Here is a 25,243-nt window from a genome sequence, read left to right as displayed (position 1 = left end):
CGGCAGCGTTTATTAGATTGCCGCGTATGAAACGTCGTTTCATTTCTTCAGTTTTAACTCTTCCCAGGCTAAAATCAATACGCCAGCATAACTAAGGACCAGGATATCCATCTCTTTAAAAATTTATTTATTTTTCATTACTCTATCTTGAAAAAACGTCTTCGGATAAAATCCTATTTCTATTTTACAAACGAAGTATGCAACGCGAGTACAAAAAAAAATAGTAAATGGCAGTAGAGGATTTAACATCCCCCTGCAAAAACTGCTAGTTAAGCCAATGAAGAAAAAGAGAGCAACGAAAACGAGCCCGACTCGATTCATGAAATTCTACTCCCGGGGTTAAACAACTCCGAATCGTATTTACCCAACGAGCTAAATCGCTGCTCTGAATTCTTTCCGATTGAAAAACCTCAGGAATTATCGAAGCATTATATCGATCATTGCGCTTTTATCACGATATTTATGGCAGCGGACGACGCAGACTCGAAAATGAATGAGGGAAATAAAAGAAGGGGCCAAGGCCTCCGCCGGATGAAACGGCGATTGTTCGCCCGAGTCTCCGCTATCTCGCAGCAATTAGACTATTAAGATGTTTGTTGGAGCAGCGAGAAAGCAGTCCGCTCGGAAGCGGACCGTGAACTGGGTCGAGGAGCCAGATACGTATTAAGTGTCGGTCGGCGGTTCGTTCGGCGAGGTGGTCACTCCCTCAATGTCTTTGGCGAAAACTTGACCGAGGGCCTTGAAAAAGAATGCGCTCCCTCGTTCCGTAACAGAATCCATGTATCGGACGGTCGTTCTCACAGAAAACGTTTCAAGAGGTTTTAAAACGGATTCAAGAATCCCAACGGGGATCCTCCAAGGTCTTATCTCAGAGTTTCTTCACGAATATTTTCATTTTGCCAAGTCAGAAGTGCTTCCAAGATTTTTATTTAATTAACCTGTCGGGAAAAAGAGGGCATAAATGTATGTACGTTAACCTGATGACCGAGTGGCCAGGAATTTTGGGTAAATACAGAATTTAGTGAAAAGCTAAAAATTCAGAAAGGATCCCCCGTTAGTTAATTAAGGGTGAATTGAAAAGGGGTCGTAAGTGTGTAATTTTATGCGTGGTCGTTTGCGGAAAAGAGGGTCGTCGAAAATTGTATCTCGTTCATGCAACAGGATAATCTTTCCGTTCCCTCTCGCCTCTTCTGGGGGCTCGAGTTCTGAGAAGGGTCCTCCACCGATAGACGATCCTATAAGACCCTGCAGCTAGGAGCTGTTCAACCTGAAATCCTTCGCAGGTCGTAAAGGGTCCCCGTTTCTCTTCCACTGTTTCTATTCCATCCTAGTCGAACCCAAGGTTTTTAGAAAGTTGTTTTTTATCCAGAGAATTTCCTGGCTTTACCAAAATCCTCCAAAACGTTCCGCACGATCCTGCAATTAGCCTTTCGCTATTATTTCACTTTTCAACGTTACGAGAGAAGAAACTTTCTAAAAATGGTCACTGGATATCCAATTTTAGAACGAAGATAAATCCTGTTAAGTTATCCTGGAATAAGAAACAACGCTGAAGCTGGTCTAATATTATTGCACGGTGTGCGTAACAGAAATCTCGTACTTGGAAAGAAAAGATTTTGAAAGAGTGCCATCGGCAATCTGCACTAATTGCGAGATGGGGTGCATACATTTGCGAAGTTAGGAGGAAGATAGGCGTTAACAGAGTCGAAGGGTTAAACGAGCGCGGAAGGGGTGACGGCTAGTAAGTACGGCATGAAACAAAACCGAACTCGAGCACGATAAACTTCTCGAACGCGACGTTACGATCGACGAGATTTCCCTTTCACCCGGTGCTTTCGTAACGGTGTGTGCGTCTCTGCAGCTGTGTGCGAAACACCTGACGAAACGTCGCACGTCGTCTCTGGCAAACCGATGCCACTGATAAAAACCAGGACGGAGGGGAGGATATAGTGTTTCTTTCTCAGTAAACGTCTCGAAGATTATCAGAATCCCATGCAAAAAATTCTATTCAGATGGCACGTGATTCGAGACAATAGGAAGTATTAGCCGCAGTCGTTTGATAATTTTATTACAGGACTTAATTTTGTATGAAAATCGACTGGCTGCCAAACTGATAACTCACAGAGATCAAAGTGCAATTAATTTATAGTCAATTACACGTCAAATCTATGTCGACGATCTTATCTCAACACGTTCAAGAAAGACTGGTTTAAAAAAACTCATTGATCGAATATCGGCCTGGGAATAAATTGCCTGGCTCCGACCATTATCTAAAATTATTTCTAATACCGGTACCAGCGAGGAAAACCGGTATAATAATAGTAGAACTTAATAATATCGGGCCCACGTCGAGACGAGTATTGGGACAAGCAATGGTAGCACGATTTTTCTAAACATCGAAGAAAATCGGCTGATCAGCCTCAGACGAAGCGGTATAGTTTAGCGTGCGCGTAAAACGGCGGGATTCTTTGTGATCGCCGTGTGCCCCGAGAACCGGTTTGAATCGCGGGGAAAGGGGCCTCGTATCAACTGAGTCGAATGTGAACCGTGTCCGTCTAATAAATGGACTTTTGTCGACCGGTTCGATAACGAAGATCGACGAGCCAACCGTGCCGTGATCAACCACCAAATTACGGACAGACTATTTTTATACAAATCCACATTTCCACGTGAGTCGACGACGACGTGACTCATTCAATAAAACAAGTCTAGTAAACAACTATGCACTATTGCCCATAAAAGTACCCAAAATCTAATCGCAAACTGCATTGCCAATAAAATTTAAACACTCCTTTCCTCAACGACCAAGCAGTTTACCTGTGCACCGAAATAAACCGAGGGTAACTTAAAGGAATAAATATATACAGCTAGATCTGCGTTTGGAAAGGGGCTGGAAGAAGTCGCAGGTTTCTGTGGTATTCAGGAGGTACAGGTGTAAAGCTGGCTGTCCCTTTGTTCTCGAAACTACCATTACGTGCAGGTAAGAAGAGAGCCGGAGCGTGTCGGCCGGCGGAAGTCTTTCCTGGCATGGCAGGTAGCTACGAATTTCTACACCGTCTCGATTATTCCGACTTCGCTTCGATCATCCAGTTCCTCTTAAACTATATGGCAATAAAGATTAGTGCTATTATGAGAAACGTTTCATTGATTTGAAAATGATTTTTCTTCAATGGAACGCAGAGCAAAACTGTTTTCGTTCCAGAAGAAGAAGTGAACGTCGAACGCGTCGCGGTCGGTTTCACGGTCGCGAGGCATCTCACGGCGAATCTTTTCCCATGGCCGCGGTGCTCACCGGCTAACTTCCTCAACGGGCCACACTTCCGCCGATATTGTTCGCGACCCAACGAACTCCTCCACGGTGGTACATTTTCCCCCTTTCCATAACGATTAAACACTCGATCAGATTACCATTTGTACATAAGAGGACGCGTTATCAATTTATCATTGATAATATCAATACACGAATCAACAGTTAAATACTCGATCAGATGACGAGTAGTATTTTTAGAAACAACGAATGCAATTTAGAAGATTCTCAGTTCTAATTAAGAGATACGATTGTATGAATGAAGCTGCTTCCAGCACGGTTATTATTATCCGAAGCTTTTGCAACGCTTCAACATTAGCATGAGAGATTTCGTTAGACGAATGAAACAACACCGGGTTAAAAGTAGTACAGTTTGGCTAATAACCGAGCATGGCGAAATGATTTATCGCGTTGTTCAACCGAACCGAAGCTTTCCATCTACGCAGCAGCCCCTCGGAAACAATCCATTATTCGCGGTGGATTTTTGGCACCGGAGGGTAAAACCTTCAGGCCCCTTGGGAAGAGTTCCCGGGGCCCAGGTACCAAGGGAACACAAAATTACCTGTGGAATTTTTTCGTTTCCTCTACCTAAGGAATTCCCAATTCCCAATTCTCAGCAGGAACGACGTGACCAGAATAGCTGAAGATTCCGACTTCCCGTGTACATTTTAATTGTCAAAAATAAAATGGAAAACTAGAAAATAGAAAAGTTTGTAGAATAGAATAAGCATAGTAGTGAGCCAATAAACGAGTTCAACAAGTGAACGTACTGTTTACTCATCCCATTGAATCTCCCTTTCATCCAGATTCATCTGCAGGAACCTTTCTTATCAAGAAAAGAGATATGAAATGATATCATCTGTTTCCGGTGACATCATTTTCACGGCAGTTAAATAAATACCGTGAAAGAACGACCACGCGTGAACATGTGTACTCGATTGTATTTCGTGAAAGTGTTCCGGGGCCCGACAGAGTTAACCGTAGTAACGTAGTGAGCGATTTATGCGTACACAGTGCACCCGGTTTGAGAGATAAATATTTTAAACAACATGAACTCTATGTTCGTGATACATCATTTTCGTTTGGATTTTCCTATTTGCCATATTTTCCAATGTATCGAACTGTTCTCGTATAAAACTACTCGTTTTTGGAAGAATTAAACGCTGACGGAATTACCAAAAACGAGTTAACTTAAATTAAGGAAAGAACGATGGAGTAACTCTGTTGTAAGAAATCTTACGTACTCTGTTCGAACGTCGGTTAATAAAAAGATTCTGTTCAACCCTGAAAACTGGCTGTTTCTTTCTCGTCTACAATTACACGATTCATCTTCCATTACAATAAGCGGTAACGCGAACGAGCTGAGTCAGCGTGCAGTCGCAAAAGATATTCCCCACTCTCCCGGAGCAACGTAACCAATCCTCCTTTCTCCATACGTTTAGAAAGAGGAAAACGAACCGGCCTGCCTGTTTTTCCCGTCTACCTGACTGCCTAACGTTCAAATAACGCCGAGATTAGCGGAGTGAATCCGACGAATTTGGTCGGCATTAAAACGCGGAGGAAGAGGGGCTCGTTCAGTACACCAGTGTTTCCCAACTTCCAGTCGCCTTCCCATTTCGATGAGAATTTATTAGAGCCAATCATGCGATTAGTAGAGTTTCATCGATCCGTAATTAGTCTAATATCATCCGAGAGACTCTCTGCTCGTTCACAGGTAGAAACCCACAGATTGGGAATCGCCAGTCTGAATCTAATAATAAAAAAAATCATTAAAAGGTCGGTTAGAAAAGATGATACGATCATTAGAGTTTCCTTGATACATAATTAGTCCGTTTTCACCCGAGAAACAATCTGGCAATCCGCAGGTTGGGAATCGTGGATGGGAGTCTGGATCTTGCGATGGACCAACCGTGGAGATACGTATAGCTCAGCGGCGCGGTCTCCGCTCCTACCCGCGCGCTTTTCGCCGAGTATCGATCTGATATCCCTGCCCCGCGCCGGTTGGCCAGTGTTTGCCGGAGAACTACGACCGTGTCTGCACCCTGTCCCCGTGCACACCCTCACGACAAAGCGATGGTGGTTGAGCAGCCTTCGGTTTCTTGCCGCAATCATTTCAGAATCGACTCTATCTCCATCGTAGTTATTCCAATAATTACTTGCCTAATTCGTTGGTCCCAAACACACGTTGCACGCAATCCATTGCGTAATTTGTTTACATATGAACGCCAAGGATTGCAACTATTTTCATATCAATCTATTATATAAAACTATCAGCAAAACATATTTTCAACGTGAAATTCTTAATAGAGCCACTTTTCAAAACGAACGGTAATTGCAATAAAGACAGCTATTATTTCTCCATTAAATTAACAGCAGAGCGATAGCGGTGTGGCCTTCGAATTCTCATTACGTTAGAAATTTCAAAATTCATTCTTTGTTTATAATAAATATTTCGATTGGTGTTCCCATAGGAAGGTGACATTCAATTTCTTCGCAAGGTCATTTTTCTTGCTACCTTTTAAGGGTTAACAACTCGTAGTAAAGCGAATCGAACGCGGGACCGCGTGTACACGTGGACGTGGGAAATTGGCGCGAAGGAATATCTCCCCTAGTTTATCTACACCACTCATGGACAAACGAAGAGGGTTTCCGTTTCGCGTACGCGAAACGTTCGTAATAATTTTGCAAGCGAATTTGCTCTCTATTCGCAGCTTTCACCGCATCGTGAAAAATTTCGCTGCCCGCGGACGCAATATAGCCAAGCGGCAGCGAGCTCGTTCGTACGCAAAAATATCAATCCGGTATAGATTTGAATAAATGCAAACACGCCGTGTTTTGAAACGTTCCATTGCAAGAGTTCCGGCTGATAACTAAGCGTATGAGACGCGAGAAGTTAACAACAGCGGATCGTATGAAAGCGTAATTCACGGGCCTTTTTTTTTTTCGCTGGCTATCTTTCCACATCTTTCAAACCGACTTTCTAACGCGACCGCGAGACACTCTCCCGGGTTTCGTTTGCCGAACAACAATCGTGTGAATTAAACGTTCGCCTCGAACGATCCTCGGGTAAACATAGAATTAACGGAGACATGTTGAAACGTGTAATTACGACGTTCCTAATAGCCGACGAATGTCGATTTCGAGCGTAGAAAAATATTGGAGGAATGACAAATAATAATAATGATTCGTGAACACGAAACGTAGCCAGGCAAATTTCGGTCGAGCCTGTAGGATATTTCCTGCGGTGGGCATATGGCGAGGGGTAGGGTTCCCAGAAGGTTCCCACGGTCAATAGCTTTCGTGGCGGTGAGGCTTGAAAGTGTTCGAGGGGCCCGACTCCCTCCCCGGGTACCATCGGGTCTTTCGCTTATTCGCAACATTTTCGAAAAGGCCCCTTTTTACAGTTCCACGAAAAGCCCATAAATCTCTAACGACGGCGGTCTGTTAACTGTAAATTATAATAGGCCGATCGATTGTATGATTGCTCGTAAACTTAGCCATCGAACAGTATTCTGAGTATAGAACCTATTTAATTATTAAACGAAACTACACTTATAGATTTACAGACAACCTAAATTAGCATTCTAATTTACTCGACGTATTTCAGTTTTCATTTGTAAATGAACTGATATTTGAGATTTTCGGAAATCGGATTTAAATCGATATCCCTTGAAAAAAAACTTCGCGTTTAACAGCCAGAACCCCGTTATTGATTATTCGGCGTCAACGCGGCTGCAACTTTAGACGAGGCTTCGTTAATTATTTTAAACCGGTCGTCCCCCGACGACTAATCACGGTATTTCGTTGGAATTATCTTCTACCTAGCAAACGAGCGAGCAGCATTGCGAACCGGGAGTCTGCGATTTGCTTATTGATTTTTAATTATCCTTTCTCCTTTTAATCGTACGTACGCGAAACGGTCTGTCCGCCGTGTCGAATATTTTTGTTTGCACGAGATTTTTATGTGAACCTCGCGTTCACATACGATCGATGCGTGTTAATTGAGAATAAACGCAGACGTGACATTGCACGGAGTGCGCGGTAAAACACAATAGGTTTCGTCACAGGAAATACATATTACATCAGTGTAAGTAAGGTTTCCCGGTAATGCACACTCTTCCCGCCGAAAGTTGTGTTGCTGGTAGTCGCGTCGAGCTCCATTCTACGTTACGCGATGAATCACTCATTCAGTTGGAGTTGACGTACGAGTTGGCCCCGGCGATTGTTTATTTTCACGGGCAGTCGTACAGTTAATAAATAATTGCCATGGCTACGTGCCCACGGCCGCCCACATTGTCGTCGAATCGACGGAGCGCGGCAAAACGCAGAGACGAATCGCGGATTCGTACTAAAAATACCGGCTTGAAAAATAAGACGTGCTCGGCCCGCTCGACCGTCGCAGCTTCACGCTATCAGTAATAAACAAACGCGAGCGTGCGATAAATTCCGTGTAATAGGAAATGCGAAAAGAGAATTGAAAAAAAAAAAAGAATTGGCGAGCGTCGAGACTGCCCCCTCGTACCTTGACACTCGAAAGCTTCGATGGCCGAGCTCGGCGGGCCGGCAAAGCACGGAATACATTTTTCCCCGATTATGAAACATAACTCGGTGGCACCGCGCATTGGAAACCGTAACAGGACCTACCGTGTGTTTGACGATCCTCGAAGCACGTCGTCCTCGCGGGCAAGCACCACTTTCACACATATATTTACAAGAGAATTATGCGATTTTTGGCAGCGACCATGTATAAACGGACACCGACACAAGGCCCCCTTTACGGAACTGAAGTAACGTTGACGGCAAGCTCGTGAACAAAGACCACGCACGATTTCAAATCCCGTCGCCACGATTGGCTGGTCGCGTTCACGTGACGTTCCTACCCTCGCCTCATTGACTGCGATCTATGGCCGCCGACGATGTTTTAAACCGCACGTGGCCGACTAAATGAATTTAACCGAGCGAATTTTTCTAAACGCTGATCGTTGCCGATTTTTCCTGATCGATTTTCTACGGAATCGTCGCGAACACTATGGTACGAGCGTCGCGAATGATCCCAGTCGTGCGCCTTCTCCATCACCTTCCCCACTTCAAAATGGCCGTGCCCGAACGACCCGAGAAGAAACGTTCGCTCCCACAGAGTTTGTATCATATTTTGTTTTCTCAACCGATTTAAAAATATGTTCCAATTTTTTCACACCTCGGGTGGGTAAGATATTTTGCAACCCGTGTTGCGGTACGCGCGAAAACACTTTGTAGTGGGAGATCAGGACGTCGGACGAGTCCACCGTGAAAAGAGAGAGGGAAGGACGGCAGCCCCGTTACGAATATACCACAATGGCGGGATTATCGCACGAATTTACATATAGAAAAAAATATATAAACTGAAACATAATCTCATTCTTCAACCAAGTTCTTTACAAATATTCGAGGTCTCGCCTCCTTGGTACATGACAACAATTCCATATCTCGTTTACCCAATCGTTTAACAAGCTTCAAATATATTACTGTACAAAATTTATATATAAAACTTTAAACACCTTTCAACACTGCTAAACTCTGAAGTAAATAACTTTCAAAATATTATATATTATACGAACTAAAAATAAAATATGGCACTTAGATCGTTTCCTCTGCTTTCGACTTTGCAAGGAATGTAGACTATACATGCAGCTACTGTCGAGTAACTCTCGTGGCTTTTAAAAGTCTTTGAAATTAAATATTTCCCACTGACGCTAGTATTTTCATGTATATCTCTACGCCCTTCAAGAATATATCTTTGTTCAAATATTCATCGTGATCGTGAAGGAGGATTTTCGTTTTATTCATCGGCGAGAAGCAAATTGCGGGAATACCGACCTGCAACAAGAGGCATTTTTCAAATCATTCTCTGACTTTTGTATAAATATAATAGAAAGTTAGTTAAGAAAAATGGTACGTACTCGTCGTATGTATCGACTGTCCGTCGCGCCTGGGAATATTCCCGTTCGCACTTTCAGGCCAAGTTCTTCGTACGCTTTTTTTAAAGCAACCCAGTAAGGATTCGAATCGTCCAGCTTCGTGCTTTCAACTTTAGCATTCCTCTGTTTGAATGTGAATTTAACGCCGGGGCCAGCCTCTTCGCACCATTTCTTGATCAACGCTGCGAAATCAGCGTGCTCGACGGAAATATCGAGACGAACGTCGAAAACCGCCTTCAGCGAAGTGGGCAGTACGTTTGCTTGAATACCACCCTGAAACAAATTGTATTTTGTACGATTAGTTTACGCAATATATGAATTTTGTTGGCAAATTATACAGTAGGGAACATTTATAAGACAACACGAGTACTTACTGTGCGATGTCACTCCCCTAAACGCGCGCAGGCATGTAGATTTGATAGAGAAGGTATTAGACATAAATTCACGAAACAAATAAACGGTAAGAAAAATATATGTACCGATAACATCATCAAGTTTATGGTCGTAACATCGCCGAGCTCTATCACGCTGTTACCCTTCATCTTCGCTTTCTCGTTGGCTCTGTAGTCCATGAAACGGTCGATCACGATCCTCATCTTCTCGCCAGCCGTGTTGTCCGCCAACAATGATCCATGGCCGGGAGTGCCGGTACACTCTATGTTAACTTGCCAAATGCTTCTCTCATTATAGAACAAGAAGAAAGTTTCGTCGGGAGAGGCAACACCTTCGTCCATCGCGAAGCCGACGTTCAAATCTTTGAACTCTTTGGTGTGCACGAACTCTTTCATGCCGAGAATTCCTCCTATTTCTTCGTCTGGTACAAACAATACATGAATTGTTCTCTCACAACTCTGCCCGTTGAGTTTCATACGGCGTATCGCTTCTAAATATTGAATTCCAACGCATTTCATGTCCTGAGCGCCGCGGCCGTAAATATTTCCATGGTCATCCGTATAAGCGCTGAAGGGCGGTTGAGTCCATTGATCCTAAACATATTACGACCGCTGTTATTTACTATCAATCCCAGAACTCTCGATTTGTACTTACTTCGAAGACAGGTACAACGTCCATATGGCTGTTCAACAGAATAGTAGGTTTCGAAGGATCTTTTCCTGTCCATGTGAGAATCACGATTGGTTTATCCGCGTGACAGTGGTGTATTTTAACAGGCAATTCGAGAGACTTTGCCAGCTTCTGAAGAAAGGCGACGCATTCATCTAAAAAATAAAAATATTCAATAAATGATTGTAGAAACATTTATGTGAACACCTTTTGAAATTATACATCTATCTTAATCTGTTGTTGTTACCATCAAAGGTGACATAGGATCAACTGAAGGTCTGTTATCACTATTCAAATACCTTGAGCAAAAACTCTAATACGGAGCTGTAAACTTCTGATATCTTGTTTACTGTGTACAAAGACGGTTTGAGAATTTTGAGTAATCAAGTTTGCCACGATTCTGGAAATAATGATTTCTACTCCTAATCGATTACTTCTGATCTAATTATTGTCTCTTCGATTCTTATCATCGTTAAACTTTAACTAATTAAAACGATGTGTGGAAGCAAGGGAGAAAACGTGGGTACGAACGACCCGGTAGGTCAGAATATAGGTCAATCACGAGTAACGATCGCGTACAGTTCTCCAAATACTTTCAGATTTCCTCAGGAGAGTTTCACGGATGATTTCGCGTTCACGTTTAGATACGACAAATGTAATATAAAACCAGAAATAAGATTGAACACAGGGTGGGGCATGCAATGGCTGGATAGCGTCTCCGACGCTCCGACCGAGTTTCGTCCAAGTCCCCAGTCCCTCGTACGGAAACGCGTCAGCCTTTTTATGAATTAATGCCAACGATCAACGTGCGAAGTTACAAGCTTAAATGAATCGTGATTCCCTTTAATAAGGAAATGACCAAAACCTTCCACGACTTGCCTGATACGATTTAAACACGATCGCATGCTTATTCCATGCGAAAGGCACGTATAGAGTTTTTGCACGCGTGGGACTCGCATGGAATATTCGCGTTGCCACCGACTAATTCTAAACGGGAAACAAACGTAGAATTGTATTTAATCGCTCACCGTAGTTGACGTTCGGTTGGACGGAAGGTATTCGTAAGTATTCACGAAAATTCTCTACAGCTATTGAATCCAGCTGAGGCTTTGTATAGGAAGAAGACGAAGACATCGTTGCTGATTCTGTTTCGTAGCGTACGTAGGTAGTGTCTGCCCGTGTGGAACGCCGCCGTGTGTCGACTGTCACACAGCCGTAGCAGACGCCTGCTACCTCTATCCGCCGATGACGTAGCCGGGCCTCGATCAATCGGAGCTCGCGAACGATCAACGCAAAATCGAGTGGAGCTATTTAAAATCTCTTGATAAGGGGGCTTTGCTCGATTTCAATTACACACTATTATCTAATATGGAAAATTTTCCTCTGCTCTGTAGACAGAGCATGAAAGATAAGCAAAACTAAGAGCCGATGCATAAAGCGATGCAAAATTATCAAAACCGTATTCTTATCAGGCATAAGAGATTCTGTTTAATCTGTTTAAACGAGTACCATAAATATTTTATTTCGCAATAAAAATCCGCAGTCTAGATACGAGTTTAGCTTGGAGGATGCACAGGAGAATTCCATGTTTAATAATTAGAACGACACAAGTGGAAGAGAAGAACGCAGGGCGTTTAAGACTTAGTTAATTCGTAAAATGTATTCCGATTTATTAAATTTCATGTATGCCTAAATATGAGCTCTTTACACGTTACGCCATAATGTTATATTCATATAGAGTTTGATATCGAAGAACTTGTTACATTCATTAAATCCATAGTACGAATTAAATTATATCATACAATGTAGAATATAATGCAACGTGGCTAATAACTAGGCACATACATGTAACAGTGAATTGCAAATAAAAAATTATGTGTTCCGACACTATTATAAAGACGAACTCTTTTTCTCTCATAAATATATATAATTATATATTTATATATAATCGTATATATGTATATGCGTATATACAATAATAATAATAATATAATAATAATAATAATAATAATTATATAATAATAATAATAATAATAATTATATAATAATAATAATAATAATAATTATATAATAATAATAATAATAATAATTATATAATAATAATAATAATAATAATTATATAATAATAATAATAATAATAATTATATAATAATAATAATAATAATAATTATATAATAATAATAATAATAATAATTATATAATAATAATAATAATAATAATAATAACCGCTATTGATCTGTTTTATTTACAACATCGAAACTATTGTACTAACGAGTGTGAAAGTGTGTGTTCGTTTACTAGGTTTTCTGCCTTCCCACCGTTCTAACATGTTTTTTTTTACTTATATCTTTATATGTAACAACAGAACGCCTTTATCAGAATTGTCCATTATACAGATACGTTAGGGCAACCAGAGAGAATTGTACAACGAATAGAATACAGTATTATAAAGCTGAATTTAATCGGGCGCACGTACGCGCCTCTGTGAAAGTCTTTAAACCGCAAAAAGCAATCGTACTTTTATCCGTCGCACACTTTTTGTCTGTTTCGCATGTTACTTCCCTCCCCCCGCCCCTCCCCCTTTAACCCCGTGACCGTTCTACGTGTATATGCACTGGATAGATCATCTTTTGGCTCTGAGTACAAGGTCCTGAACGAGACGCGTGTCCATACTTAAATTTATCTTACAAAAATATGTACAAATTTCACAGTGTCACCGACCAGGCGGCGGACGCGACGCTGTACACACCTAAACCGTTTCATATACATATACATAGATACCGCGTTCGCGCCGCGCGGTTGGATCGAGTTAACTTACACTAGTATACACTTTTATTATTACAAAATATCGGCTAAAGTATAAAGGAATACCAAATGCCAAAAATATCGCTCGTTTTACATTAGTCCCCCTCGTAGTTCATATCTGTTCAGTTTCCCGTTCGCTTCTACTCGTCGCGAAAGCTGTAGCCAAAAAAAAAAAAACATGTAAAGTCGATGCGCGTTAATATCTTTTTTCTTTCATCCAATCGATTTATAATTTACCATCTTCTAGCTAGAAAATACTTCTCCCCATTCTTTATCTCTAGTTTGAAGAGTTCCATTGAATTATCTCAAAATACATTTCTCTCTTTCTCTCTCTCTCTCTCTCTATGACGTTTGATTTTTCATAATTGCTTGTACAATTATTCGTTTGTCACTGGCTTGTATATGGAAGATGATCCGAACGAGAAATAAGAAATATTTATGGCCTTCAGATTCGCGCGCGCGGCAGAATTTAAACTCTTCGTTGTGTACATACGTGACCGTTTAGTGCGGTACGTATTGTTTATTTCCTCGGATGGAGAACGCGTAAGCTCGAGTTTAAAATCTGCGAAATATACAAAAGCCGAATAGTTATTACAAAACATATTACAACGAGGAACTCCGAATAAGAAACGCCGCAATTAATTAACGCATTTAATATATATATGTACACACACGACAAACATGTGAGAATTTCGATATAAAATCTTTGTACAGCTGACTAATAATAAATTACACCAATGTGTACACTGGGCGAATTATTCTTAAGCAAATGTACGGTTCTACATTCTTGGAGCAGAAACGACAGATGGAAAAAAAAAAAAAAATGGTCACATCGATCACCGGATATGGAAAAAAGAAGAAAGGAAAGAAAAATAGAATTTACAACATAAATAAATTAGTTTAAAAAGAAACATCGATACCTCTTTCCAATTCGGTATTCATATAAGAAATGAAAACAACTAAAACAATTTACAAACCTCGAAAACAAGAAACAAAATAATATAAGCAATCTACGTATTTTTTTAATTCAATTTCTCATCTCATCCTTTTTTCGTTTTACAAAAAATAGCCCTACGATTCTCCTGCCATACTAATTTCTTCTTTTTCTTATTGCAATTTATTCTCTCTCACTCTTTTCCCGCACGTTCTCTCTCGCTCATCTATCTCGTTTGATACATTCTCCTTCCTAAATCACTTCTTAAAGAGCTTTGTACTTCGGTATGAATGTTCAGTTTCAGAACTTCCGCAGATCGTTAAATAAAAAATATTCATCACGGAGACGCTTCTTAATATCAACTTACAAGTTTTTTTCTTTTGTACCGTTGACCATGATCGGGAACGAAAAAAATGAAACGACAAACGGTGGCAATTAAAAACTTAGCGCAAAAAAAAAAAAAAAACGATTTTTAAATACGAAACACGTGTCGAGTTTACTCAACGGAAAGTACAACGAAGCAACGAAATCGAATCGCGTGGGAAATGTTCGATTTAGGGCCTCGACGTTTAGAATCTTACAATTTCTATCCTAAACAGGCCTGTGTCCTTCTCATGGAATCGACGATCGTCATCGCGATAGAATTGAAAAATCGTTGGATTTTAATCGTCCATAAAAATCGTCACTGTGCGGTGATCGTAGTCCCGCTGAAATTTTACACAAGTATTCTTGCATTGTTTAAAAAAAAGACATTTCCTTCTTTGTTAGTTCACTCTATAAAATGGTAAAAGAAAAGAAAATCACAACTCACAGCACAGTGTCTCAACTACATTTGTGTCTCTCCGCCGGCTCATTGACTAATAATCGAATGTACATTTTAATATCGTTATATTATGCGTATATGCAAATGATATTTACAGAAAAATCTGGGATTGCAGTTTTGTATTTTAGTGTACCTAGATGTGTGTATACGTATGTAATATATAATCGTCGGAGGTGTCCGAACCGATTGCATATCACGATTTTCGGCCCGGATTCATCGTTCCAACTTTGATCGGTCTCATCAAAATTGGACTAACGCTATGTATAAACGTTTCTCTTTTTTCCTTAGGGCACCGTTTTAATCCATATAAAAAGTGTACGATACACTTTCGGCCGTAACGCTTAGATGCCAATTGTTTCCTCAAACGCGATTTCGGTATCTACGATGCAGGAGAATACTTTAGGTTTCCATTCGTTTCTTCCTTCTTCCTTTTGTTTTGAAAATACTTAAATTATCACTTTAGGCCACGCGAATTCCATCGAGTGCGTATCCGAAACCATCGGAAGCGTCGAATATCTGTTCGCGCCTCTTACCTCGCAGTCTACGCGCAACGTTCCGTATATAAGCGAGAACAGTAGTAGCACCTGGGATTATCACGTATCTCTCCTGTTCTCTCGTTTCACTCCGCCAGTCGTTCGAATTATAATCTAAATACTCCTGTTTCTCTTTGAATCCTTCTGCTAGAACGACTTAAGGCGGAAGAGATCGTGAGTCCATTCGATATCTTTGCTCCCCGTTCAACGCCGGGGATAATAACTTAACAGCTTTAATCCTAATGGAAATGAACGACCAGCCGCACGATTCGTGCGAGCCCCGAGTTTCGAGTCTAATTAAAAATTTTCCCAGCTAATTCTACCTTTCATGTGGGTTAAGACCTCGGCGCCGGGTGATTGTAAAACTGCTTCTGCGGCTGGCCGGATGCTGGATAGATCTGGTTCCCGGATGGCGGTGTCACGGACGAGTATTTCGGGATCGATACTGCTGTGGTAGTCGGCGGAATAAACTGCGGTGGATACGGATTCGAACCCGGCGGCGCCTGGGACGCTTGCGGCACCAAGAACTGTTGCTGCGACTGCTTGGTCGCGGACGCCTGACCAGGCGAGACGTTCGCGTAGATCGGTTGCGTGCTGTTCTGTGGGACAGTGAAGTTTGGATACTGAACGGGGCACGGTTTTGCTTGGAACTGCGGATAGTGAATCGACGCGGATCCTGGTGGCGGTATGTACGGCTGAGGAGGCAGCTGAAGCAATGGGTAGCCCGGCGGGGTGTTCGACATTGTTGGAATCGGTGGAGACGCCTTCCGCGCTTTCAGTATTGCCTCTGCCGTTAGACCTGCAGTGATTCATTAGAATGGTCAAAGATTCGCTCGTTTGTTCAATTTATTCGTAGACTGCGGATTTTATGGATTTAGTAAAAGATTGAAGTATGCAAAATGTTAATAGCGAATACATGTTTGAATTTGCACAGAAATTCGAGCAATAAGAAAGTGGCTTACCGTGTTTGCGAGCTCTTTCTTCCTCGTCATCGCTGAGAAATAAACCGAACTCTCGTTTCAATCTCTCCGTGAGATTCTCCCGTTGACGTTCGACTAGCGTTGGAGCAGCGGACCATCCGATCGTCCCTTCCTCTCCACCTACCAATTTATAACGTTTCGATAAACGTTTACTAACTTTCAGCGTAAATACTTTTATCTTTCAGACTACGAATTTTACGTATTTATAAAAAAAAGAAGTACAAAGTGCAAAAAATGTAGACACGCCGATTGCGCCTGGCAATGCTCAAATGAAATTCCTTTCTAACACGAATTTTTTTAAACTGATATCACGAATGCCCTAAAAATCCGCAGTCTACTTATTTTTTCTGACGATTGCTACCTTTCTTCTCGTCGCTCTCCGCGTTAGGGAAAAGTGGCAACGCGGTGAGATTCGGTATATCGAGCGATTGCGGGACTTTCGAACTTTCCTCGTCGGAACTTAGGGACGATGTTCCGCTGCTCGCGCTGTCCGATCTACCTCTCGCTGCTCCTTTATCCGTAGCCGAAGCGTCGGTCGACGGTTCGGGTTCCGGAGGCGTGCCGGACGATTGCTGTTTACGCTTACGGTACTCTGATATCGACAACTAGAACAGCGAATTACTTTTGAATAAACAAAAAACACGTAGTAGGATAATTTCGAAATTAACAGTATACTCTATAGTTAGTCTAACCTTTCGTTTCACGGGTGGATTCGCCTCGGGTTTAAATGCAGGAGCTGGCATACTGTTGGGAACAACGGTCCTTGGATCCTTCAGTCGTTTGATTTCTTTAGGCGGAGGTTCCTCCTCTTTCACCGGCGCCTCTTCATTTTGAACCGGTTGAAACGCAGGCTTTAACGCGGTCTCTTGTACTTCTGGATTTTGCTCTGATGTCACAGACTTCGGCTCAACGTACGGCGCGTTGTTCTCTTCGCTCGGCTCTTCCTTCGCGCTATCAGTCGACAGATCATCTAATTTCGCTTCCAGCAGTTCTCTCAACGCCGTCGACAGCATCGATTTTTGTTCACCGTTCTTGGATCCGTCGACCGAGTCCATGTCGATGGTGGATTCGATGATAGCTGCCTCGAAATTCAACTGGCTCTTCGAGGCGTTCGACGTTTCTGTCTTCTTACGAATACGTTCGCTCAGCGGTGGAATGGAATGAAAAATCTTAGGCGGTTCGACAATCGACTCCGTGTCCATGTTCGAAGATGCGGACTCGAATATAGATTCTTCTGACGATGGTACGAATGCACACTGCTCGATCTTCCGAAGCTCCTCGTTCTGTTCTGGCTCCTTAGTGTTGTTCTCGAGCACGACTTCTGGTTCAGGTTTACTATCGAATTCCTTGAAGAACTTCTCCTCGTGGTTCAAAGTGAAATTCTTAAACGATGGCTCGTACTTTTCCTCCTCGTCCATTTCCTTGTCGTCGGACTCAGAATCCTCTTTCGAACTCTCCATCAAACCTTCGATACCGTCCATGCTCTTGTCCTTCTCCGAACTAGTGTCTACTTTCTCCTTATAATCGTTCCCATCGTCGCCAGTGATCTTCATCATCTGAGCCTCGACGTCGAACTCATCGATCGACATGTCATCCGACTTATCTTCGCACTTCATATCTTCCGGCGACTTGTCTCCGTCCTCGCACTTGTCTTCGTCGACTTTCATCATCTCGCTTAAACTACCACCGAACTCCAGCCTCATCTCGGCCACGCGTTGCTTCAAAATCGCGTCCGACTCCATAACAGGGATCGAATGCAAACCTTCCATCTCTATATCGTTTTGGTCGACTATTTCTACCGTTCCCTTCTCTGGCTTCAAGCTCTCCTCTCTTTTTATAAACAGTTCGGTTTTATTCCTATCCTTGTGATCAACCATCATATCGTCCTTGATGGACCTTAACTCGTCTTTGACGAAAGCTTTCGATTCTAAATGCTCGTAGCTGTCGCAGCCCATGTCATCGTCCTCTTCTTTCTTCACATCGATATTTTCCATTTTGACCAGGGATGTGTCCATCATATGCTCTAAGGATTTTACCGTTTTCATGTGAAAATCTTGAGGGATGTCTATTGAAAGCTTCTGCCGAACAGCGTCGTCCGCATCGACCTCATGCTTCATGGACTCCGGCGTTATGTGCTGTTCGTCGTTCTCTATCAACGGCGACTGTAGCTGCTCGATGAAATCATCCTGAGAAAAACATTCCATTAAAATATCACCGCAATTAATTACCAGTTCTGATTAAATGATCACTTACCTCGGTGGCACTTAGGGATCTAGCGTTCGAGGCAGATTCGGGAACAAGCATCGTAGGTGTCGTGGGCGGAGTGTAATTGTCCGATGACAGACTTTCCCTAGCAATTCTCCTCTTCTTCGGTGGAGCTACCATCTCACTAGGTGGTGGACTCTCAGGACGACTGTTCGGCGAGTCGCACTCCTCGGAGATCGCTTGCCGTAACCACCTCTTCTTAGCAGAGCCCGTAGAGACTGGACATACAGTGTTGTTTCCGGCGGTGGCTTGTTTCGCACGTTGAGGCGGCGAATCGCATATTCCCGAGACGGAATTAGCAGCTTGTACAAGGGTCGCCAAACCCTTGGCCGCGTAACTCTGGCTCAAGAACTCCGCGGACGAATCAGTTGGTAAAGAAAAGTCTGACGGTCTGGTGAGAGGGTTTATCGAATTCGATGATGGCACTGACGGTAGCGCAGGTAACGGCGACACCTGGGATACGCTATTTTGCGGTGGGTCCGGTGACTCCTTTAACCACTCGTTCATCAGGACTTTTTTCGTCTTGGGAAACTTGAAGCCAGGAGCTAGAGGACCGACCGCTGCTGCGACCAATAGACAAGCTGAAGACAGCGGAGTCGACGGAGTGGAACTCTGAGAACTGCTACTCGCTCCGCTGTCGCAGGTTGGACTTTTGACTGGAGTGGGTTGTTGCAAGGGCGGTGAACTGGGTCCGGGCGCGTTCGAATTCGCCAGGGCTAATAACAAACCAGCAGCCGTTGGAATTCCTTGATGACCAGGCGGAGCTACGGTCTCGCCTGCGTTCTTGGAAGGTGTGTGGAAATGGGAAGAGTAAGGAGCATCTCGATTCTGAGAGTGATTCTGGTTCGACAGAGGGGGTGATTGCAAGGAGTTGCTCTCTTCTCCCGACGATTCGTCGGAATCCGCGGAGTTCAGCCTCGTTCTTCGACTACTGCCTGACTGAGAACTGCTGGTGGTCCTCGCTCTCCCTTTTCGTCTTTTCCGTCTCAACGGTCTCTCCGAATTTTGCTGTTTCTGTTTGGGCTGCATCGTGACGCTGTGAGCATCTTCGTTATCACTGTGAGTACCACCGGACTCCTTCCTTTGCGCGTTCCTCGCTTGAACCTCTTGCTTCCTCTGCTCCGCTTTTTCAAGCCTCTCGAAAGCTTTCATGATAGCCTCCATTTTTCTCTCCTCTCGAGTCATTTTCTTCTTGTCTTTCTTTTCTTTCTCCGGCGGAGCTGGCTGCGCTGAATTCGGAGAAATTTGCGGAGGCTGTACTACTGGAGGTGGTTCCTCTTTAGGTACCTGACGCACCGGGTTCGCCACAGTAGTCGTTACCGTCCTCCTCGGTGGTGCTGGTACCGAGGCCACCGTCGTCGGCGGCGGTGTTGGTTGCGCGACGACGGTATTGCTCGGAACCGCGGTCGAAGAATCACTATCCTCGCAGATCGTGTTTCGTCTACCCCTCCGTCTCCGTTCACGACCGTCCGCGTTCTCGGCTAACGCCCCGTTGCTTCCTCTTCTGTTCAACTGGTTCAACGACACTATCTGACACTCTCGCGGATTGTTACATGCGCAGACGATGGGCATCATTGGACCGTTCGGATTAGGCGACAGCAACAGGTCGTGTTGCTCGTGTCTGATCGTGATTTCTGCGTTCTTCTCAATCGCGGTGGTGGTAACGATATACAAATGTAACGTCCCTTTCTCTATACAGTGTTTCACTTCCGCGTTAGGCTTACAACTACGTCGTACGAATCTGGCATCGTTTCCGTACGTTCTGGTATCCACGCACACCTCTGTCCCGTCCCGTGGTAACCGATAAAAGAACACGAAAGGTCCAGGCCTTTGAGTATGCTGCCTTCCTTGGGGATACGACGGCCTGTGCTGCGTGCTTAACATGTATTTCCCTCGTAGCTCCACCACGGGCGTGTTCGGCGGGAGATGCATCGTTGCCACCAGAAACTACGCGGACAACGATTTTTAAAAACTCTCAATCCGACGGAGTGATTATTTATTATTATTGTTATTAAAAGAATGATACTTACCCTAACGTTGTTACTATGCACGTTGAGCCTGCACTTTCCGGTGGCGATCACGCTCATGTTGCTCTGTCTTAGATCGCTGTGCGTACCGTTCACTTTAATCGACGAAATCCTCGCTCTCAATTCAGGACTATAGTGATTCGTGACCGCTTCCTCGTACCGTTCTATCCACTGTCTGAGCGGCGCCACGTTCGAGCTCCACGCGTCTTGGCTCTCCTCTTCCTTGTCCTCCAGACTCATTCTTCGTTTCGCTTTGCGTTTACCCGGGCCCCGTTTCACGACCTCTTTCTTTCGTACGGCGCTCGACTGTCTCGCGTGCGAGTCTCTCCTCTGCCTTTTCGCGACGTTGTTATTATTATTGTTGTTATTGTTGTTCAATCGTCTTACTTGCGGCGGTTCGGACTTTCGTCGCGGAACCTGCTGCTGCAAGGTACGTTTCTTTGGGATCGCGTTCACACCGACGTCGGTGTCCGCCGAACTGGTCGACGACGTGTCGGACGACGTGTCCGAGTTTAACAACTCCTCGCGTTTACGCATTTGTAACGCGCGCGCCCTTTGTCTGTCCACGCGCCGCGGACGACAGATCTCACAGAGATACTCGTCAGGAATGTTCGAACGGTCTATACCCATGCAGTCAACGTGCTGCCACACCCTAAAACGTTCACAATTTTTCCCGAATTAACTTAACGTTCAACCTGACGCATTTAAAACTTCCCGAAATAATTGCTTATACTCACAAACAGCGATCGCAGCAGATCATGTACCCATCGTCGTGTTCAAAATCACTAAAAGTAAATTTTATATTAACTTTCTCGTACTTTTCATCGAATTCATTCGTATCAATATACCCGAATACTTGCCATATGCATCTGGTGACGCTGTCTTCGTCGTCTCCTTCTCCCTCGGGGGCAGTCTCGGTCTCCTCGCCCTCCAGCTCGACGTCTCTCCCGGTCTCGCTGCTGATAGCGCTGGTTGCATCATCATCAACGTTGGCACCGGCAACAACTATAATTAACAGAATCGCATTAAGACGACACGATTCTTCTATTATCATGCGGAGCTATTCGAACATGAAACACACCTTTCCCATAAATGTAAGGATGCTGAGAGGTCGCAGTCGAGCTTCCGGCACCGTTGACCGGCTGCTTCGGATGGGCCGGCGGTGAAGCGGGTGACGGCGTTCGCGGCGGCGGTGCCCCATAATTGTGATCCTGTAGGACGTACTGAAGACACTATAATCAAGAATTACGTGTTCTAGGAACAACTAATATATAACTAAGAAATGCGACAGTGCACGCTGCAACCGACCAAGACTCGCTATTAAACTTCGCGTTATTTCTACTACTAGTATATGTTACCTCGTAAGGAGGAGGGATTCTTATGATCGGAGACGTCGGACGTTGTTGACGCTCGTCCTCCTTGGATTCGCGCGACTCCGGCTCGCTTCTAAAAACGTCCATGCTCAATCAGAACTGTTTCAATGAAATACGTGATTAAATACTTACTTATTCTCGGCATCCTTGCGTGGCTCCGTGCTCGTTACCGGTAACAAAGTTTTCACTTGCCCGGTCTGTTGCCTTACTTGCTGCGGGAACTGCGGCGTAGACACCATCTGCTTTTGCTGCATCGCTTGCTGTTGTATTTTAATCGGTTGACTCTTGTGCATCATCATATTCGGCGCGACGCTCTGCTGAGGCAACAGCGTCTTGATACTCGGCTTCTGCGGGACTCCGCTCGTCGGCCCTTGACCCTTCGCAGCGGTCACGTTCGTGTTGAGGGACGTCTTGATGCCCTGAACCTTCTGCGCGTGGTTTCTCTGGGCCGGTTTCTGCGGCGGTATCGTTTTTATACATCCCGGCTGTTTCTGCGCGTTCTGTGGCCCGATCGCGTTCTGCTGCTGTTGAATTATCTTCACTGGCTGCGGGTTCGCGTTCCTGTGCAACGACTGCTGCACGGGAGCCTGCGAGTTCGGAGTCTTCACGGCGTTCATCTTCTGCGGCCCGCTCTTCAAGTTACCCTGCTGTTGCTGTAAATTCTGCGTTTGATTCTTTGGCACCCCGACTCTCATTACCATTTGCTGTTGCTGTTGCTGCTGCTGCTGTATCTTCGAGTTAGCTACCTGCGTTCGCTGATTGTTAGGCATCGTCGTAATCGACGCGACCTTTTGGTGGACGTTTGTAATACTGTGACTCCTCTGCGGATTATTCGCGTTCGTTTGCTGTTGCTTCTGCACCATCTGTTGCTGCTGCGGGGTTTGCTGCAACAATTGCTGTTGTTGCATCTGTGTCGAGTTTTGTACCTGCTGCGACTGTTGTGGCTGCGAAATTACTTGCTGCTTGTTCACTCCCAGCAGGTTCGCGTTCTGCGGAGTTTTCGGGATATTGGGTACGCTGTTGCTCTTGCACGCGTTCGCGATTGATTGTGCTCTGGTGGAATTAACCGTAGCGACGGACTGTGATCTCTGTAGGACTGCCGTGGACTGCGGTCTCGGAAGCTGAGACGGCTGGACTTGCTGCACGTGCTTCTGCACTTGCGACGATTGCTGCTGACACTGAACCACCTGCATCTTCTGTATGCCTGCTACAGAACTGCTAGTCTTCTGAACGTTGTTCACCGGCGCCGCGGCCGACTGCTGCCTCGGCACTGTCACCGTCTTCTGCGGCTGTACCTGTAACTTCTGCAACCCCTGCTGTTGATTACCCGGTATCTGTTGGAGCTGCGCTTTGTGATTCGGATGGCTACCCAATGTCTGCGACGACGGTACCTTTTGGTTATTGTAAACCTGTCCCGCTACCTTCTGCGTTCCCGCGGCGTTCGCTTGAGATTTCTGCGGATTCCCCTGTTGCTGAGCCCTGTGCGTATTCGCGTTGTTCGCGACCTGATTGACAGCAAACTGAGTGGTTTGAGCGGTGCCGCCCGACACCTGACCCTTCTGCACGGTCTGTATCCTGGGCACAGAGTTCCTCTGAACGGTGACCCCCTGGTTCACGCTGGTCACAGCCTTCACTTTCTGCAAATTCATCGTCTGCGCTTGGCCCACGAGATTCTGCGCCTTCACGTGTATCCTTTGAATGTTCGGTAACGTCGCCGCGGTGTTGATGGCTCTCACCGCGCTGCTGCTCACCATCAGCTGCGATGACACCGGCTGAACCTTAAGAGGCAACGCGGACACCGTGTTCGTCTGCTGCAGCTGCTGCTGTTTCCCTTCGGACGTGACTACCTGGTTCTTGGCCGGTTGCTTACTCTGCGTGGACACCACATGCTGTAAAGGGTACACGTGTGCCATTCCGCTCCCGGGCGATGGTAAGGACTGTGCGTTCACCGGCACATGGGCAAGGTTCGACGCCGCCATTAACGGACCCTGTTGAATCTGGTGGTGACCGGACGACGGCAATTTCTGCGAGATGACCCGCGTCGTCAACACCTGAGTGGTGTTCGTTTGTGGCCCGCTGATCCTCTGAACCTCCCTGACGGCCTTCGCCACCGGATACGTGACGCTGACCGACTTCACAGTGGAAAACGAGATAACATGGCTGGCTGGAAGCTCCGCGTTGCTGTCTAAACATTGAAGGATCTGAGATTTCCCGGGTTCCTCCGTCTCCGCGATCATCACCGCGTTCGACGGCTCTTGGCTCAGGGTCGAAGGGTTGCCGCTCTTCTTTTCCAGAGGCGTTTCCACCGTGCCCAGCTGCAAAACGAAGCTCATGGTGGTCTCCGCGGTCTGCGGATAGTTTTCCACGCATTTCGCAATCGGTGCGGCATCGTTCTCGTTCGCATCGGTATTACGCTCGGCCGGGGACACCGGGGGAGGTGGGCCAGGCCCTGGGGACAATTGTTCCCCACCCCCACCTGTTCCACCCCCCGATAACTTGATCACCGACGGGGTCGACGTTTTGGAGGCCTTTCGATCACGCTGAACTGGAAAGCGAGTTATGATCGAACGGCTAGCCTCGGCCGGGGTACCGCACTCTTCGATTCCGCTATTTGAGGGTCCTGAACCATAAGCTGCAACATACCATCGAACGTTCATTCGTTAATCAGTTTGTTCTCATTTATCAAACAAAATCTTAAATACAAAATTATGATAAGAAGACTATGAATATTACAGAATGCTTATACCGATGTTTGGGGAACGATACGTTTTTCAAATCGGATATCTACGTACCCCAGCGACCTGAACATCCTGCAAGGGGCATTAATTATTCACCGCCCATGACGTGGCGGTGCAATATTCAAAGCTATCGATCAAGAAAAACCGACATGTTTCTCCCCTCAACAGAGAGGACAGTAGTAAGCATTATACGTTTTACCATTTTCAGTTTTAAATACAAAAAAATTGAAGCAAATAAAATAGTGGAACGATTAAACAGAAAAGGAGGAAAAACGCGAGTTTCGGCGTGAAACCGGTTTGCGATAATTCCGATTTAGATTACAACCAGATTAACTCATGGAATCGATCGCACAACCGCTTTTAATGCTCTTAATTTTCTCTGTAATTACAATCAAAGGAAATATGGGAAATAGCAGATTGTCTCGTATCGATATTATTA

At 44.7% G+C, this 25,243-nt stretch overlaps 3 protein-coding genes across 7 annotated transcripts in view; all 3 read right to left on the bottom strand.

Moving 5' to 3' along the window:
• Window positions 1–8,684: 8,684 nt before the first annotated feature.
• Window positions 8,685–11,544, bottom strand: LOC108622570 (aminoacylase-1). Its single transcript, XM_018020514.2, has 5 exons — window positions 11,355–11,544; window positions 10,312–10,481; window positions 9,744–10,250; window positions 9,247–9,537; window positions 8,685–9,163 (listed from the first exon to the last, which is right to left on the bottom strand). The coding sequence occupies exons 1-5, from the start codon at window positions 11,458–11,460 to the stop codon at window positions 9,020–9,022; spliced, it is 1,218 nt and encodes a 405-aa protein (XP_017876003.1). The 5' UTR covers window positions 11,461–11,544; the 3' UTR covers window positions 8,685–9,019.
• A 1,704-nt stretch (window positions 11,545–13,248) lies between these two features.
• Window positions 13,249–25,179, bottom strand: LOC108622569 (uncharacterized). 5 transcript variants are annotated; one of them, XM_026811581.1, is made up of 12 exons: window positions 23,458–25,175; window positions 22,199–23,370; window positions 22,052–22,139; window positions 21,775–21,925; window positions 21,554–21,698; window positions 21,431–21,478; window positions 20,697–21,345; window positions 18,655–20,613; window positions 17,094–18,587; window positions 16,763–17,006; window positions 16,384–16,521; window positions 13,249–16,220 (listed from the first exon to the last, which is right to left on the bottom strand). In XM_026811581.1, exons 1-12 carry the CDS (start codon window positions 24,721–24,723, stop codon window positions 15,757–15,759), a joined length of 7,818 nt encoding a protein of 2,605 aa, XP_026667382.1. In that variant the 5' UTR covers window positions 24,724–25,175; the 3' UTR covers window positions 13,249–15,756. The 5 variants fall into 5 exon arrangements, with proteins under 5 accessions (XP_026667382.1, XP_017876000.1, XP_026667381.1 ...); XM_018020511.2 differs by having other exon boundaries at window positions 22,199–25,175; XM_026811580.1 differs by having other exon boundaries at window positions 21,775–21,904; window positions 22,199–25,175.
• Window positions 25,174–25,243, bottom strand: part of LOC108622556 (putative uncharacterized protein DDB_G0271606) — a 12,315-nt gene continuing 12,245 nt past the window's right edge. Inside the window, exon 4 of the mRNA XM_026811596.1 lies at window positions 25,174–25,183. Coding sequence (XP_026667397.1) covers window positions 25,174–25,183 — 10 coding nt within the window. The remainder of the gene's footprint in view (window positions 25,184–25,243) is intronic.

Source organism: Ceratina calcarata, unplaced genomic scaffold (genome assembly GCF_001652005.2).
Source record: "Ceratina calcarata isolate Rehan_Ccalc_2016 unplaced genomic scaffold, ASM165200v1 scaffold229.2, whole genome shotgun sequence".
Lineage (NCBI taxonomy): Eukaryota > Metazoa > Arthropoda > Insecta > Hymenoptera > Apidae > Ceratina > Ceratina calcarata.
This window is presented reverse-complemented; position numbering and strand designations above follow the sequence as displayed.